Raw genomic sequence first — 19,376 nt, forward strand, 5'->3', positions numbered from 1 at the left:
CCTCCAGAACATTACGCTCATCCAGTTCACACAAATTGGTGGTACCCCGCACCAAATCTGTCTCATGGGGAGACAGAAGATTCCTTGTAGCCGCACCTAAACTCTGGAACACCTTGCCATACTCGATTAAAACCAGTACCTCACTCTGGTCCGGAAGCAACTTAAGACCTGGCTTTTTAATCAGTAAACTCTAGCCCCCTTGTTGGTTAAACACTGCAGAGATTCTTTAGCGCCGAGATGCCCAAGGGCCGTCGTTCGCGCTCTATAAATGTCCTAATAATAAATAAATACTCTTTGCCGATTTGTTTCCCTTCTTTTACTCATTAGTCTTCCTTTTCTGAACAGCGAAGATTTCTTCTACCTTCTCTCCACCTTACTGTTTTCTTTTATTTGCTTTCCCTCCTTGCTTCTCACTGCTTTCGCCATATTTTAACCGTTACTTGTGTGTCATTACTATCCCTCCTCACGCAGTAGAAGGTTTTAGACAAAAGGCTGATTTAGCTTGACACCACTTACCATAAGAGCTTTGTGCATGAGTTCACACACCCACAACCCAATGTAAAAGCTATGCCTGCATACTGTCACATGCTCTGTGTAATGGCTCTGTGATATGCCTGCATATTGTCACATGCTCTGTGTAATGGCTCTGTGATATGCCTGCATATTGTCACATGCTCTGTGTAATGGCTCTGTGATATGCCTGCATATTGTCACATGCTCTGTGTAATGCCCGTTGTGTGCGGTCACACATAACTAAGTGCTAGTTATACATACAGTCACAAACCATGTGCGAGCTGTTCGTGCACAAAGACCCAGCCTGTATATAAGTGCTGCTCTTGCATGAAGCCACAACCTTATAAAAAGCCTATTTATGCAAGGCATCAGTGGCCTTGTATCATAACTACTCATGCTAAATCATAGTCCTATATAAGGACTGCCTGTGCTTGATGTACGAAGGCCTGTTATGCATGAAGATACCAATACTTTATAAAAGTTAGCTGTGAAAGAGGTTTTACACAAACTATGTTCCGCTGTTGTATAAATGAGAGGCGCTTTGTGAGGGTTGCCCCCATGCATTACACCATCATCATCAAAGACTCTATACAATGTTGCTGTTTCTTGACCTTAAAAACTATGTAAGGTTTGCTAGTACATAAGATCACAGATTTTACCTAAGGGCTACCCGTGCATAACATTACAGTCCCAGTAAAAGCACTGCTTAAACAATTCTTTAAAGACCCTACATACGGTTTCCCCTTTTTAAATGGTTTAGGAAAATTTAAGAATGTTGAAATCTGTTATCTTTATTCTTGGACTAGACTAGGTCAATGTTTGCTATGTCTTTCTTCCTTCGAAACCAGATATGTTTTTAGTCTTTGAAACCCTATCTTAATTCCTATAAATCCTGCTCCTCTGATCACAGGGCAGAACTGTGTATAAGTTGATCTCCATCCACTTTGAAAAGAGTTAGTTTGTACAACATCTCTATGCTTTCGGTTGTGAATATTACATTTCCTTAGCACTTTAATTCTCTCCCAAGCTTCCTTTAGTTTTCTTTGTGATGTGAATAGAGAGGAAAGCAAATTGCTTTGGTCCACTAACGAAGGCTTTTTACAAAACAAGTGTGAACCAGTAGTTGCTCAAGCACTATCCCTGCCAGAAACTATCCTTTATCATCTCTCAATATTTGTCATCTTTTCATACACTCATTATTCATTAATACGTCGTCTCCAGCTGAGAGCATGTTCGCACCCTCAGTGCAAAAGGACGCTTTGATGTTACTTAGTAGGGTAAAAGATTTAGTCCACACAGACGTTTTTTTAAAAATCATGCTGTCTGACTATCTTTAAGATATCCATGGCTTGGAAGATAGGAGCCTGTGAATGCCCATATTCTAATTAAAAGTCGTGCTTTTTAACGCTCTGAATATATTAGCGAAGTGGTCATTTTAACATTCGGAATGACACAGGTGATACTGTGTTGGCTATGTGTATGTAGCCTGAATTATGACCCCCTCTTACCCTCAATTTGTCAGCGAGTGAATCTAACTCCATTGTGTTAACCTTACAAATAAATAATAATTGGGGCTTTGATATGGCACTAAAAACCTCTTGGATCCCTGACTTGGTCATCTGACAGCTCTCAAGATCAAAAATTCATTGATGTGACCCAAAGTTCCACAATCTAAGAGATAACCTGGAGGCTACGCAATGCGAACCTGAATCAATGTATTTTATACTCCAACATCCACAATTCTTCTACCTGCTTTGATTATTTGCTCCCATCTGAGGATCTTACCCACAAGGTTAAATGTTGTATTATTCTTCCCGGTATGTTTTTTGACCATGGGCCAGTGACCGCGGCCATTTCTTTGGACTCTCCTAGACACGGGTCACTATAGAGGTTTACATCTAACTCCCTCCCCAATTTTGTTTCTTGCACAGTATGGAGGAACAGAAGTAGCAATACTATGATGAGAATAAAACCACTAATATCTCTGTTGGGACTGTATTGGAGACCTTTAAAGCACATTTTAAAGGCTGTTCATTTTCTGGTGGGGAAAAGTTCATGGTTTTCTGATGGGGGGGGAGGGAGCCGAGTTAGAAGGGGAGTTGGGACAGTGGTATTAAAACTAAATGGATTGCAAGCATTCTTCGGCAAATACTTAAAGGAGATTAGGTCTCTGAATGAGTTGTTTGATAATGCAACAAAGAGGGGTACAAGGTTTCTGCCCCATATATTGCTGGTCCTGAAATGTGCTGAGATGATTGAGTGGTGAGTCCTTCACTCTGCTCCCACACAAAGAATGTGGGAATGGTCCAATTGAGCTTATTGATTCAGCTCAGTGCAAGGAGATTTAGGATTTGCAAGCAATTCACACTAATACATTAGACTGTATGCAAAGGACTGTCAATGTGTGCAGACAATATACACATATTTTGATCAATTGCCATTCTCATTGAACTCTAAGACCTCTATGCCTCTCCTACTGTTCAAAAGTGTTGGCTGCCATCCAGTCGCTGCCATTGAGAAAGGCCATAGGAATTGACAGGTTCAGTGCTAAATTAATCAAAGTCTTTCCCTACATTGTAATCCTAGAAGTAAACGTTTTGAGGACTGTCTGAGAGTAGTGCCTTACCGTCTACTTTTAAGAAACCTCATATTTCTGTTCTCTCTGAGCAGGAGAAAAGATGTAAAATTGTGGGGAAGTTCTCTGTGGGTGTAAAAAGAACGTGCACACACCATTAGTACACCCGCCAAACTTTTTGTAATAACGCTTCAGTTGTTTAAATGTGCTACATTGGATTAGCCTTTCTTTCTAAGACCATATTGCCACCCTGTGGATGATGATATTTTCTAATAGCTATGCAGTGGAAGATTTGGCCTTCTGTAAAGAGTGATACTCCTCTAGACACTGATCTCATCCTAAACAGAGACCTAATGATATGTAGAAGAATACCAACAATACTTAACACAATTGAATGCTGTCAGAACCCCTTTCATAGGACCATGGGGCACACAGGGGAACCTGTTCCCAACCGTAGGGGTTGAGGCCTTTTACTCCTGATGTCCCAGGGCTCGACTTACTATGGATCCTGAGCAACTGGGCCAAGAAACCTGTTCCACACTTCAGTCTCAGTGGTAGCTGTGGACAAACCTCCAGCTCCCGACTGAAACCGAACTAGGGTCCGATGTCTCTGGTGGCATCCTTCCTGATCCTCGGGGGGGGGATCAATCAGGTGCAGGTCTTGGTCTGCAGGTCTGATCCACCCGTCACAGCCGCAATCTCCTGTCTGGCAGTGACCCAAACTTCTGCCAATGTTAATACCAGCAGCCCCTTCTGACATACGGGCTTGCTGCAGTATTTACAGTTGAGGAGCAGACTCCTGGGGTGACCTCACCACGGCAGCCCCTCCTGGCAAATAGAGTGACAGGTTAAGGCAGATACAAGTCTTGACACTCTGGCCACAAAAAGCTCAATGGTGGCCCCTCTGGCATATGGGGTCACCCCAACAAGGCGGTTTGGGCTTGGCACTTCCCGCACAGCCCTCACTACACAGGTCCAGTGACGGCTTCTGCACATGGGCCATGGCCAGATTGTTGCATGGCCTGTCCCTGACATATCGCGCAGGAAGTCCTCTCAGAAGGACTCCTTTCTGGACCTCACTCCCGCCATAGCTTTCCTCTTCTTCACAGAGTACACTGGTCTTGGTAAGCAGGCAAGCACTGGTACTCTAGGGCAAGTTGTCTTGGTTTTCCCTGGGAGATGTTCTCCTCGAACAAGCCCCAAGTTTATTGAACTCTTCAGCGAGTTAGTCAGCGACCTCCGCTCCCGGTATCCTTGCATCTTGGTGAAGGGGGACTTTAACTTTCACTGGGATCTGATACCCAGAGATTGTTATGCCAAACAGTTGGATGAGGCACTATCCATCTTGGAACTTAAACAACTTGTAAATGTCCCCACCCAGGACAAGGGCCACACCCTTGACCTGGTCTGGACCATTCACCCATCAGCCAGCCTGATGGACATTAGTCCCTGCGCCTGGTCTAACCATTTTTTGATCAGGGGCCTGATCCCAATCACAGGTCGAGTGTCCACCCTCCCCCCGAGTGGAAAGTGCTGCGTGGATGGGGACAAATAAAAGAACATGACCATGTCGAGACCCTGCGTAATTCAGCCTCAATGAGGCTTGCACAGGGCAACCTTGACCAGGAAAGTGAGTCCCTCTCACTTAGGCTGAGCAATGCCATTGATAAAGTCACCCCTGCACGTAGGGAAAGGTTGATGATTATAGGCAAAGTGACCCCCTGGTTTAATGAGGCTTTAAGAGGGAAGAAGCAAACCCTGCACCAGCCCGAGAGAGCCTGGCGTAAAGCATATGACCCAGAGGCTCTGTGTGAATACAAAACTGTGCTGACAGCCTATAAAAAAGCCGTTATAGCCAGGAAAGCCGAATACTATGAGTCCAGGATTCTGGCTGCCGACAACAAACAGAACGAGACTTTTCGGATTTTAAAGGAGCTGAGGCAGTCAGCAGAACAGAAACCCCCTGTCTGCCTGGAAGACTGCAATAAGTTCCAGTCCTACTTCCTCACTAAAGTCAAAGACCTCCTGACAGACATCTACAGCACCCCTGTCGTACACTGTCCCCCAGAGGTGGACCTCAAACCACTTGCATATAACAAACCCCTGACCTTCTTGCCAAAGCTAAATCACGATTCTCTGAATTACTTAATGGGCCAGGTCAAATCAGGGTCACCAGCGGGTCCCGGTCCCCCCAGGGTGTTTCGAATGGCACTCCCTGGGGTAGAGACTAGAGAGAAAGGTTCTTAGCCTGCTAAATCGGTCTCTTGAAACTGGCCAGGTCCCGACCAACTTTAAGAAGGCCAGAGTCATTCCTCTGCTGAAAAGACCTGGGGCAGATTCAAAGAACCTTGAGAACTTTAGGCCTATCTCCCAGCTCCCTTTTCTGTCAAAGGTGCTGGAACAGCATGTGCTGAAAACCCTATCACACCACATCGAGGTAAATCAGCTACTCCAAATAAAACAGGCAGGTTTTAGGGCCCATCATAGTACAGAATTAGTAAGGCTGGCAGTGACAAATGAACTTAGGACCATGGTCGACAACAGGAACCTTGCGCCCTGGTCCTATTGGATCTGTCTGCGGCATTCGACTCGGTCAATCATAGCCAACTCCTGTCACGACTATTGGCGCTGGGCATCCAGGGCAAAGCTTTACAGTGGCTCTCGTCCTTCCTGTCAGACCGATCCCAACAGGTCCAACTGGCTAATCTGATGTCCAACACCGGCGAGCTCTCACGCGTGGTCCCCCAGGGTTCAGCGTTGTCCCCCCTCCTCTTCAATGCTTATCTTCAGCCTCTGGTGGCTGCACTGAGCCGCATGGAGTGGCAAGTTTTTAATTATGCAGATGACACCCAAATTATCATCCAGATTGACAACTCCCCCACAGCCCACGGGCGGGTGCAGAATATCCTGAAGTACACGGTCAACTGGATGACTGCCAACTCCCTTAAAATTAACTCGGATAAACTGAGGTCCTGGCAATTACCATGGATACCAATCCTTGGTGCGACCTCTTTTGGCCACAAGAGATTGGCACTATCCCCAAACCAGCCCAAGTGGTAAAGAGACTTGGCATCAAAATCGATGCCAAGCTCTCCATGGCTCACCAGGTATCTTCCGTGGTGGGAACATATGTGGGCCTGTTAAGACAGCTACGACGACTCAGCCCCCTCCTTTCTTTTATGGCACTCCGGATGGTAGTGTCAGCAATGATTGTTTCACGTCTGGACTATGGTAATTCCCTGTACATTGGCCTCCCGGAGAATCTGCTAACAAAACTCCAGGTATTCATGAATTATGCTGCCAGACTGATTTTCAGACTCCCAAGGTGGGCACACGCCACTTCCCCTACTGCAGCAGTTGCACTGACTCCCGGTTAGGCAAAGAACCATGTTCAAAGGGCTTTGCATAGCCCACAAAGCTATCCACAGCCAGGCCCCAGCTTACATCAGGGACCAACTGGTAAGCTATGTAAGCCAGGACGGTCCCTCCGCTCCTTGGATGCTGGCCTGCCCCCATTTTAATATCTCTTCTAAAGGGGGCAGGGCCTGTTTCTCAATGATCCCCCCCCAACTCTAGAACAAGCTACCTGCTAGCCTTCGTAAAGAACCTGTCATGCTTCCATTCAGGAAGAAACTAAAAACACTCCTTTTTGTTGAAGCCTGGGGAACTACCTAACCCAAGTTTTCAAGGCACACTCCTGTAGATGTGCCCCGGTTGGGTTCTCTCTCGCAGCGCTTAGAGACCTGTTGGTAATAATGCACTTTAGGAATCCCATTTAACAATAACAATGTTCCAATACCCAGCAGAGAGACTAGCAGGCCTTTGCCTCAGCCCTGGTCACAGGCAGAAGTCTTGCAGAGCTTCCTCTTCTCACAAAGTCTGTCTGCTTGGCAGATGAAACATTTTGGCCTTTCAACCTCACTCTCTTTCAGTCCATTTCCAGACATTAAATTTGATTTAGGGCCTGAGACACTGACTTTTTATGTTGGGCTTCTGCTTCTTTTAAAGTGTACATTTTTCCTTTTCTTCTTTCATCTTGAAACGCTGTCTGTCACAGCAGGAAAGATTCTGAAGTTGATAGACCCACAACACAGTTTATGGGAGTAATCCGAGTTCATACCTGGATGTCAGACACAGGGATGTGTGCATCAAAGGGTTAATTTTGGACTCCCAGTCCTACTTTTTCTGATTCCCCTATTAGCCCTTCCTGAGATGTGTCCAGGCCCTTTTCTTGTGCTCTATCATTGAATCAAAGATCACCCTTTTAAAGATTAAATGGAAAGTCTCTTCCTCCAGTGTGTTTCACACCCATCTCACATGAATGTAGCAATAGGCAAATCTTGCTGAGAGGATACCTCTACAACGCATGTCTCCACCAGGCATTCTTGGACTTCCCATGTCCTCCATGTAATGTGCCACTACAGGCACACTTGCACTCACTGTACATTTACAGCACACTTGTTGTCCAGGCCTGTTACCTCCATGCATTGTGCCATTACACACATACATTCAGCATTCACATTCAGTCTGCACACACTGTTCAGTACTGTAGGTTTTCTGTATTTTACCAGGATATACTATTTGCAAACACACACACTGCCATCATACACACTCACCATTTGCTCACCGCACAATAATTCACCCTTCATGTACTGTACTTCACGTAAGTACAAATACACCCAGCACATCCTTTTCTTGCACAAACACTGCACAGCACTACATCCCCATGTAATGTATTCCCCACAGGCATACACTCATTACATGCACTAACCACACATATACTCCAGGGTACTGCTCTAACCTTTCACTGTCTCCTCTCCAGGGACACATACATCCACCACAGATCCCTACTCCTGCCCTATGCAGCACTCCAGATCAACCTGATGTAGGCCAAGGATGAGTTAAGCATACAGCAGCAGAACGTTTAATGATGTGAGTGAGCCCGTAAGCCTCACTCCAGTGACATAGGGTAGATGGTCCTGTTCACTACTACTGATCACTATACGGTATGCTGCCGCCACCACGCTTGTGCTGCTTAACTCCTGGTGAAGGTGGAAGCCTTCCAACACTATGAGGGTAGAGATTTGGGCGCCCCTCCTCCCAGCCAACGAGTCCACAGTCCATGAGACAGACCTGTCATGGTGCACACTCATGATCCATGTTTATCAATGACAAAAAATCAGTTTTAGGGAAGCAGACAACAGTACAGTTGGGCACTCAAGGCAGGGGTACACGTCTGTAACCAATCAGAGGACGTTTCCGTCCCATCAAGTGCATCTCAATTCCTACAAATGGGAACTTTGCTGAAGTCTAAGAGCAATCTGTGAGAGTCCTTTGAGAGCTTTTCAGGGGAGGTATGAGGCTTTCTGTTTGCCCCATACATTCACTTGTAACTTTGAGGTGAAGTGTATTTTTTACATGCTTATGACCATAAGACTCTGCTGCTATAATTTGTGTATCATCTTTTATCTTATGCCCAGTTTTGTTTTATCTCTAAAAATAACAAACACGTGTTTTTATTAATGAACCTCATAAGGAATGATCCACTGTTTACACCTCATCACATTCCCAAAGGCTGAGATCTTTGGGTGAAAAGAGTGAAGGACCTTACTGAAGCCTTCAAAATGATTTCAATCGACCTCCCTATCTAATATCCCCGTGTCAGTGCCTTTCCCATCTGTGTCACCATCGTCAACAACTAAAAATGTTGCAAGGCACTTTTCAACACATACCTTATCTTAAAACGTATCAATAACCAACAGTGTTGCTTCCTCTGCTACAATATTGCCTATTGATAGTTTCCTATGTTGGTCTAGAGCACCTGTCGAAAAAGTGGAAGCAGGCAGGCACCATACCTGCAGAAATGCAATGTCACCAGGTGGCACTCACAACACATTTTCACAAACATTTATTGATTGGATGTGCAGTCAAGAAGTCTACAGTGGGACAGGCAGTGCTGATGAGCATATTAAAATATAGCAAAGCTCACTTTCTGTTTCCCATGAGATACTTCATGATTATGTAATACCGACACATGTGACTCTATAAAGTAGCAACTACAAATCTCCAAACTTGTTATATTTCAGTTTTACATGTTACCTACCCTACTCAGTGAGCCAAATGCTAGCATATTTGTGCTTTGAAATATGAAGTAAATTAGGATTGTGTTTCTTCTTGACCTCCTTTTTCTTTTTCTTTTTGTTTGTTTGTTGTTAGGTCTATACTGCTTCTTATTTATTTAGTTCTAGGTCCATCCTTTATTCTCGTTATGCTTCTTGGTCTGAGCTTTTTTTTCTCCTTGTTCTGTCCTTGATCATAACTTTTGCTTCTCTCTTTTGTAGGCCTAATGTGGACTTGTACTGTGTTTCTTGTTTCGATCTAGCTCTCCGTCTGATCCTAGTTGTGATGTTGGATCTCCTTGTGCTCATTGGTCTGACCTTACATTCACATCAGCTTTTATTAGTGATCTTAACCCACCTTGGCTCCTTATTCTGATCTCTCTTCTACATCAGCTGGCTGTTCTGACTCTCTTTATTTCCGCTTAGGTCTGACTGGGGGGCTAGCAGCCCCTTTTGTTGCTGCTGGAGCTGCAACTATTATTGGAACTGCAGGGGCTGCTGCCCTGGGCTCGACAGCTGGAATTGCCATCATGGCCTCACTCTTTGGAGCAGCAGGAGCAGGCCTGACAGGTGAGAGGTGGTCCGACGTGTGGAAGGGTTTCTTATAAGTGAGAAGGGGGTCAATAGGGTTACAGGGAAGTGATGGGCATGATAGCGACTAGTAGGTGCAAATATTCACAGATGAGACCATCGAAAAGTGTACATCTCAGGGCTTATTGTCAGAGATCTAATCCGAGAGGAAATATATTCTTTATCATTATCTCTAGAATTCTGGAGCAATTTTAACAAGCATTTACCAAGCCTATAGGTCTGTATGTTGTCCACCAGCCTTTGTGCTCTGTCAATGCTTGCTTTGTTTTGTCCTGGTTTTTGCAAAACTTACTTGTTGGGGAAGTTGCCCGTTCCTCATTAGTTAAAACATTTTTTTAAATCAATGCCTAAAATGAAAAATATTTTTGTGTTCAAAAAGTCCTCGTTGTGATAGTCCCTGGCATATAAATGAGCTACTTTGTGTGTGGATAGGCCGCTTATGAAGGAGCAGAATGCTGTCAATCACAGACAAGTTTCCCAATGACCGCACCCCAGACTGTATGATGTAGGGGCGATAGAACAATGTAATGACCCAATAACTGACCACTGGAAGAAGAGGGTTTGTGAAAGCCCTATTAATTAATATATTATCATATTATTTTAGTAAAATCGTATGCTTTTGGCTAGCACTGACCTAAAGAGTTATAGCATACAGCGCCAATCAGTGCTCTTATTTACTTTTCCACCTTCATCTGGTAGATCTTAGACACTTGATTTGTTTTAGGTATCATAGTTTATTCATGTTTTACTAGGTTATTTCATAATGAAGTCTCTTAAGTAACGTTGCAGAATATTTATATATTCAGCAAAATGATGCAATACAGAAGATGTAAGGGATAACCAGCTGCGTGTGTGTGTGTATATATATATATATATATATATATGTGTTTTCGCAAGAAGGCTTCAGTGAAGAAGACGCCGCACACCACTTGAAGATGATTACTTTAGTTATTTATTTTCCTGTAGGTTCCCCACCTACGCGTTTCGGACCTGCACGATCCCTGGTCACGGTTAACAAACATTTGTCCATTATCAGTTTTCATTATTTATACACACGTCTCCATGTAGCTAATTAGGATGCATTGTGGGCTTTGTAGTGAAAAGGTCTTAGCTCAATTCTGATCTTATCTTTGTGTTATGGATTACCGGTGTCCGGCAGTCTACAATCTCACGGGGGATATATCTGATGCTTTTTGAATTAATAAGCGTGGTGTAAGCACATGATCTTGGGTGACCAATGAGATGATTCACCCTTGCGCAATAGTTGCGTTTAATTGATCCATGTGGGTTTTAATCCAGACTAAGTGTCACTGAGCCCATATTGGCTAAGTGCCTGTTTGTGACTCTGCCCCCAGGTATTGTTTATGTCGGACTCTCAGTTCTCCAACACTCAGATAACAAATAAAAGGTTAAAAATGTAGTTCACATATCTCTCTCTTTTGATTTGTTCTTGCAACTATACTTTTTTACTCATTGTATCTATATTTGTAATGAAAAAAACTTTTCAATATGAAAACTCAGAATGAAGATTCAAGCATTTCAGATTATTAAGTCCTAAGTAAATTCATGACAACCTTTACAAATGCACATGCATTTCCTCGTCCCCGTTCAATCCCCGCGGGCTCCTGGTTTTAAACCAGATTATTAACTTCGATTCGAGTCGTCTTGGTTTTTTAATACGATTTCCACCTCTTTTATTCTCCTTCACCATGGCTATGCCTGAGTACTTGATGTCTTTCCAGGTTTTGTCTGGATGAGTTTTCAGATGTTTGGAGATGGCATAACTATAGTCATTGTTTTGGATTGATTTGATATGCTCCAATATTCTCTTTTTAAGAGGACACACCGTTGAACCAATGTATTTCTTGCTACAGTAACATTGTATCTGATAGACCACAAACTGGGATTCACATGTTATTTTGTCCCGTATCTCAATGTTTCTACCTTTTTGATCCTTGATGGATTTGAGATTCTGTCCGACCTTACAGGCTTTGCATGTTAGGCATTTTGTGAAACCATGTTGTCGCTTCTGTAGCCATGTTGCCGGTTTGTCCTTCTTGAAGTGGCTGTTGACTAGAGTGTCTTGAATTGATGGAGCCTTTCGAAATGATATGAGTGGTCTGTCTCCTATCAGGGTGCCAAATTCCGAGTCCTTTTTTAATACACTCCAATATTTTGTTAGGACTTGTCGTATTTTGAAACTCTCTTTTGAATAAGTTAAAATCAGTCGCGGTTTGTCATCATCTGGTTTGATTTCTGTTTTATTTTTTACTATTAACGTCTCTGCACGTGTTTTGGCTCTTGCTCTCAGTTCACCACGAGCAATGTCTGTGTACTTGTATCCACGTTTGGTGAAGCGAGATTTAGTTTCCGCAAATTTGCTTTCCATTTCTGTTTCTTCTGAGCAGTTGCGTTTCATTCGCAAAAATTCACCGTATGTATACTTTGTTTTAATGATGCCGGGTGAAAGCTTGTACCATGCAGTACGCTATTGGTTGATGTTTTCTTCCTAAAGACAGTTGTTTCCAATTTATTATTCTTGATGTATACTTTGGTGTCAAGAAAATCTATTTCTTGTTTTTGGATATTGAAGGTAAATTTCAAATCTACTTCATTCTGATTCAATATTTCTATGTATTCGATAAGTTTCTGTTTGGGACCTTTCCATAGAAGGAAGAGGTCGTCTATGAATCTGAGCCATAACACCACATAACATCCGTGGTGTATGGTTCATTTTCTTCTCTCCAAGCTATGTTTTTCTCCCACCAACTCATGGTGAGATTAGCATAGCTTGGAGAGAAGGAAACGCCCATGGCACATCCGCACGTTATTTAGTAAACAGAAAGTTATCATATCCAACAACATGTTCATATGTTGTCGCTCCGATAGGGGCCTTTGTTTGAGGAAGTATTTGATTGCTTCTAGGCCTACGTCATGTTTTATTGACGTGTAGAGTGACACAACGTCTATTGTGGCTAGCCAATATTCCGGTTGCCACTCTGTTTCCATGATGTTTCTAAGGAAGTCACCAGTGTCCTTGATAAAGGAGCTTAAAGTTGGGACAATCGGTGCCAGGAAGTGGTCGACATATGATGCCATATTTTCACATAATGAGCCACAACTAGAAATGATCGGTCGAGCAGGTGGTTTGTGCAGAGTCTTGTGAATCTAGGGAAAGAAGTGTTCGAGGCATGTGGGCTGCTAAATTCATATCTTAGCATTAGATCGCCGCCTAGTGTTGGGCTCGGATGATTGCACATTGTTGTCCTGGAAGAGTCTTCGAAGTATCCTGAGATAGGTGGCTCCTCCCCTGGACTACAGTGCGCATGGGCATCGGCTCCATCCCCAGATTGTTTTTTTCCGCCATTGGGTTCGGATGTGGTCTCGACGTCTTACTGTCGGAACCAAGAAAAACTAACTTTTAGCGGCCAAAAGGCCTCGATTTTCTTGCGTCGGTATTGTCTGCGCACGGTCTCGAGTCTTCCGTCTCTTGGAGCCGGAATAAGCGGAGTTTTCTTCGCTCTCGGAACTTTGAGGCCTTCTCATCGCGACACGACTGCAAGCCTTTTCGGACATGGAGCGGAGCCCGTTTAAGTACTGCCCGCTCTGTGGGTCCAAGTACCCACACATCGATCTACACCCCGTGTGTAACAAATGCCTTTCGCCTGACCACGACGACGGCAAGTGCAAGTTGTGTGCACAGTTCCGCTCGAAGAAGACTCTCAAGCTTCGGCGCGCGATGCGCATGGAAGCTAAACAAGCGGCCCCGGATCCGGAGAACATCTTCGGCGACCAAGACGAAGAGGACCAGGGTCATCATCTCCAAATCTCCCCACCCGAGACGGAGGTCGAGGCGGATCCGGGAGACGACGACGGAGTCGCGGGTCAAGGCCTTGAATACGTCGACGAGGTAGGAGACGACGATGAGATTTATGGGGCCGCGGCGGATAGCTCAGCGGACGAGCTCTGCCCCGAAGGTTACGAGGATACCGACCGGGACACGGGATCGCCTGTCGGCCTTACCCAAGACCCGTTGCCGCAAGCCACAGCCCCGCCTTCGGGCCCGGCCACGGACTTACTTGCTGGGCAGACTGTTTCGAAACCGAAACCGAAACCATCGGGATCGACAACACCTAAAATGGCCGACCCGAAAACGAAACCGAAAGTTAAGGACTCGAGTGTCCCTAAGATGGCTGCCGTGCCGGTGAAACCGACGGTGCCCGCTACCCCATCGACTCCGTCGACCTCCGGTCCGCAGAAGTCGAAGATGTCCGTCGATTCCGATGCTGCGAAATCGAAACCGACGCCAGGGGAGGGGTCCTCCAAGAAAGATGGTCGGCACGGGACAGCGGCTACGACGCCGTCAAAACCCGCCAAAGTCGGCTCCAAGGAGGCTACGCAGGCACACGGAAAGAAGTCTGTGCCCCGAACGCAGGAATCGGAGGCGGTAAAGACAGGATCCGCGCCCAAAACGCACAAGGCCCACAAGGACGTCGGATCCGAGGGGAAAATCAGACCATCCTCGTCAGCGCCGACACAAACTGTGAGTGTGCCGTCCCCCATAGCCGAATCACTGAAAAGAATCAGGGAAAAGGCCTTTGCCCCGTCGGCTCCGATACCATCAACGCAGCCGCGAAAAGACACTCCAGAGAAGCCGTCTGGGAAACTTCTCTTTATTTTGCCGCCGAAGGAGGCGCCAAAAGCATTTTCAACCAAATCGGCACCGAAACAGGTGATTTCTTCACCGACTGGCCCACTTCCACGTCAGGTACTCGAATCCGAGGACGATTCGGAGCATTTCATCGACGCTGACACAGGCAAACTGACCCTCTATAAGAGGAAAATCACTTCGGAGCCAGTGGACCCCTATGTCATCCCACTAAAGAAGAAGAGGGTGCCCCTTGACGCCTCAGGCCTCACGGAACCAATCCAGCCTCCTCCGAGACGGAGCCCTACTCCCTCCCCAGAACACTCTGCGGGTGAGGGGTATGATGAGGACGAGCAGTACAATTTCCCAATCAATGAACCTGATGTGCAACCGGATTCATATGATGACACTGGTGACCAGAACACCCAAGGTGCGGGGCAGGACCCGCAGCCTTTTAATGCACGGGCATCCCCGACTGAGGATTCAGCAGGTTTTCATGCCCTACTCGAAAGGGCGGCAGCCAATCACGATGTGGACATGCATGCCGACCCTGTTGAGGAAGACTTCCTTTTCGACACTTTTTCAGTCTCTGAAAGGACAGTAAAGACACTGCCTATGCTTAAAGGAGTCCTCAAGCATGCTGGGGACATATTTAAGGAGCCTACGAGAGCGAGAGTGGTCAACCCTCGCATTGAAAAAAAGTACAGACCTGCACCTGCAGACCCCGCATACATTCGGGGACAATTGCCACTGGACTCTCTTGTGGTCGCCAATGCCAGGAAACGTGCCAACTCCCAGACTACGGGTGAAGCTCCTCCCCCGGATAAGGAATCCAAAGTGCTAGAGGCAGGGGGCAAAAGAGTAGCTGCACAGGCATCAAACTTTTGGCGCATCGCCAATACACAGGCGCTCTTGGCGCGTTATGATAGGGCGCACTACGACACCCTAGAACAGATTGTACAACACCTGCCTCCACAGTTCCAAGAGGGCACCAAACTGCTTATTGAGGAAGGGAAGCTAATCTCAAACGCAGCCATCAAGTGTGCACTTGACGCTGCGGACACAGCTGCTAGAGCTATCAACACTAGCGTTATGCTGAGACGACAAGCGTGGCTCCGCATCTCAGGGTTTAAACCGGATATTCAGACAACAATTCTTAATCAGCCAGTCAATCCTGATAGTCTGTTTGGTCCGGATGTTGACACCACCCTAGAGAAAATAAAGAAAGACACAGAAACTGCTAAGTCTATGGGGGCCCTACAGTCACAACAGTTTCGTGGCAGCAATTTTCGTCGCTCAGGTGCACGTGGAGTCACCAGAGGACAAATGGGTCAACAATCCCAGTTCGCAAAAGGTGGGGCACAATCCTCGTTCACTAAACAGAACAAGGGAGGTTACAGGAATAACAGCAACAGAGGTCGCGGCAGAGGAAACAACAGCTCCCGCACCTCTACTCCCAGCAAACAGTGACTCTCTGTCACTGCCCCCCGACCACCTAACACCTGTCGGGGGGAGACTGCAGCAGTTCCTGCCCGTCTGGAGAAACATCACCACAGACAGGTGGGTGCGACAACTAGTCCAGTATGGTTATTGCCTAGAGTTGAAGTCCACTCCACCCAACATCCCGCCAAGGCAACGGCCTATGTCCGCAGAGCACTTGCTCTTATTGCAGCAGGAAGTAGTGGTGATGCTGCAAAAGGGAGCAATCGAGCTCGTGCCGGTGGGGGAGGAAGGCACGGGGGTATATTCCCTGTACTTCCTTATTCCAAAGAAGGACGGATCTCTCAGGCCCATTCTAGATCTACGTCCCCTCAACCTGTACATACTATCAGAACATTTCCACATGCTTACACTGCAACAGATTCTTCCCTTGCTAAACCAGGGAGACTTCTTAGCAACCTTAGATCTCAAGGATGCTTATTTCCACATTCCACTACACCCGTCACACAGGAAATACCTCAGGTTCACTATTCAAGGCAGGCACTACCAGTTCAAAGTCCTACCCTTCGGAGTCACAACAGCCCCGAGGGTGTTCACCAAGTGTCTGGCGACAGTAGCGGCGCACCTCAGGAGGCAGAACATCCATGTCTACCCCTACCTAGACGACTGGCTCGTGCAAGCCAAGTCAGAGCAACAGTGCGCCGCAGACATGTCGACTACAATTCACCTTCTTCACGATCTGGGTTTCTCCCTGAACTACCCAAAATCGCATCTTCAGCCGGCGCATGTCCGGCAGTTCCTAGGTGCAACGATCAACACCCTGACGGCCATGGCTCAGCCAAACCAAGTCAGGATAGACAGCATGCAGGCTCTGATCCAAAAGTTCAGGCCACAACACTCGCTTCCAGCGAGAGTGTTCATGCAATTGATAGGCATGATGGCCTCCTGCATCTTCATAGTCCCTCACGCACGGCTACATATGCGCCCGCTCCAGGAGTGCTTAGCGAATCAGTGGACACAGGCTCATGGGCAATTGACAGACCTAGTGTTGGTTACCAGTCGGGCATACGACTCTCTGCATTGGTGGACTCCACACAACCTTTGCAAGGGCCGACTGTTCCAAGAGCCCGTGCCGCAGATTGTCCTGACAACGGACGCATCTCTCCAGGGATGGGGCGCTCATGTGCTCACTTACACAGTGCAGGGACTATGGACGACGCAGCAACAAAAGATGCACATCAACTATCTGGAGCTGATGGCAATCTTCATGGCGCTCAAGTCCTTCATTGTACATCTGTGCAACAAAGTCGTGCTGGTCCGGACGGACAACATGACCGCGATGTACTACATTCAAAAGCAGGGAGGCACCCACTCGCCACAGCTGTCTCATCTGGCTCAGAGCATGTGGAAGTGGGCCATTCAGAGGAACATTTTCCTCATGGCAGAACACCTCCCAGGAAAGGACAATCAGATGGCGGATCTGCTCAGCAGATACAGCCATCAAATGCACGAGTGGGAGATACACCCATCTGTTCTCCACCCGTACTTCCAGCAGTGGGGTCATCCGGAGATAGACCTGTTTGCCACAGCAGAGAACGCAAAATGCCAACTCTTTGCCGCCAGGTTCCCTCACCCACAGTCGCAGGGGAATGCGATATGGATGAACTGGTCAGGCAAATTTGCGTACGCTTTTCCGCCAGCCCCTCTAATACCGCTGGTCGCAAGAAAGCTAAGGCAGCACGAGATGACTCTCATCCTGGTTGCTCCAACGTGGGCACGCCAGGCTTGGTACACCACGTTCCTCGAACTCTCAGTGGTGCCGCATCAAAGACTGCGCCTCACGCCCAGTCTTTTGACGCAGAACCATGGAGACATTCAGCATCCAGATCCACAACAGCTCAACCTGGCGATCTGGCTCCTGAAGTCCTAGAGTTTGGATACCTTAACCTACCTCCGGAGTGCATGCACATCATCAAGGAGGCGAGGAAACCAACTACTAGAGCATGCTATGCTGCAAAGTGGAAGCGTTTTGTCATTTACTGTACAGCCAATGACATCAACCCGCTAGATGCATCTATCCCCAACATCATCTGCTATCTGTTGCATCTTTACAAGTGCAATCTAGCGTACACTTCCATTCGGATACATCTATCCGCCATAGCGGCTTATCTCCAGAACAGGCAGCACCTCTCTGTCTTCAGGGTGCCTGCCATTAAAGCCTTCCTTGAAGGTCTGAAACGAGTCATTCCCCCAAGAACACCGCCAGCTCCGGTGTGGAACCTCAATGTCGTTCTCACCAGACTGATGGGACCGCCATTTGAGCCACTGCACTCGTGTGAACTCCAGTTCCTTACGTGGAAAGTAGCTTTCCTTGTAGCTATTACGTCTCTGAGGCGTGTCAGTGAGCTGCAGGCGCTCACAATCCAAGAGCCATTCATTCAAATCCATCCAAATAGGGTAGTGCTACGCACTAACCCCAAATTCCTTCCGAAGGTGGTGTCACAGTTTCATCTAAACCAAACTATTGACTTACCAGCATTCTTTCAAAACCCGCAAACGGTGGCGGAAAGAATGCTCCATACCTTAGATGTACGGAGGGCGTTGATGTACTACATAGACAGAACACAACCCTTTAGAAAAACAAAACAACTCTTTGTTGCCTTCGCACCACAACACAAAGGCAACCCGATTTCCAAAGCAGGGATAGCCAGATGGATTGTTAAATGCATCCAGATATGTTATCAAAAGGCAAAGCGCACTTTAACAATACCCCCCAGAGCGCACTCCACACGCAAACTGGGGGCATCCATGGCTTTCCTAGGGAACATTCCTTTAGAGGATATTTGCAGAGCAGCCACGTGGGTTACACCACACACCTTTACTAAACACTACTGTGTTGATGTGCATTCCAAGCAGCAAGCTGCTGTAGGACAGGCTGTTCTGAAAACACTTTTTCAGGTTTCTGCAGCTGGCACGGGCAACCGCCGCTGATGGAGGGACTGCTATGTATTCTATGCTAAGATATGAATTTAGCAGCCCACATGCCTCGAACTGAATATGCTACTTACCAGTATGCATCTGTTCTTGGCATGTAGGGCTGCTAACATTCATATCGCCCGCCCTCCTCCCCGGTGCCTGTCGCAGCTGCAGATATACTATTGTATTTATTCATTAGCATGGACATCCTTTACACTTTTCACTCCATCTTCTGCCACAATGGCGAAAAACAATCTGGGGATGGAGCCGATGCCCATGCGCACTGTAGTCCAGGGGAGGAGCCACCTATCTCAGGATACTTCGAAGACTCTTCCAGGACAACAATGTGCAATCATCCGAGCCCAACACTAGGCGGCGATCTAATGCTAAGATATGAATGTTAGCAGCCCTACATGCCAAGAACAGATGCATACTGGTAAGTAGCATATTCAATATTGTTGGAATTATCGGATGTAATACAGTGAGATAGATTTTTTCTTCATTACTGATTAAT

General features: G+C 46.5%; 1 protein-coding gene across 2 annotated transcripts in view; it reads left to right on the forward strand.

Annotated features, from left to right (window-relative positions):
- Positions 1-19,376, forward strand: part of TMCO4 (transmembrane and coiled-coil domains 4) — a 443,311-nt gene that overhangs the window by 155,845 nt on the left and 268,090 nt on the right. For both annotated transcript variants that reach the window (XM_078642487.1, XM_078642488.1), the window contains exon 7: positions 9,634-9,777. In XM_078642487.1, coding sequence (XP_078498613.1) covers positions 9,634-9,777 — 144 coding nt within the window. The remainder of the gene's footprint in view (positions 1-9,633; positions 9,778-19,376) is intronic.

Source organism: Lissotriton helveticus, chromosome 5_1, assembly GCF_964261635.1.
Source record: "Lissotriton helveticus chromosome 5_1, aLisHel1.1, whole genome shotgun sequence".
NCBI lineage: Eukaryota > Metazoa > Chordata > Amphibia > Caudata > Salamandridae > Lissotriton > Lissotriton helveticus.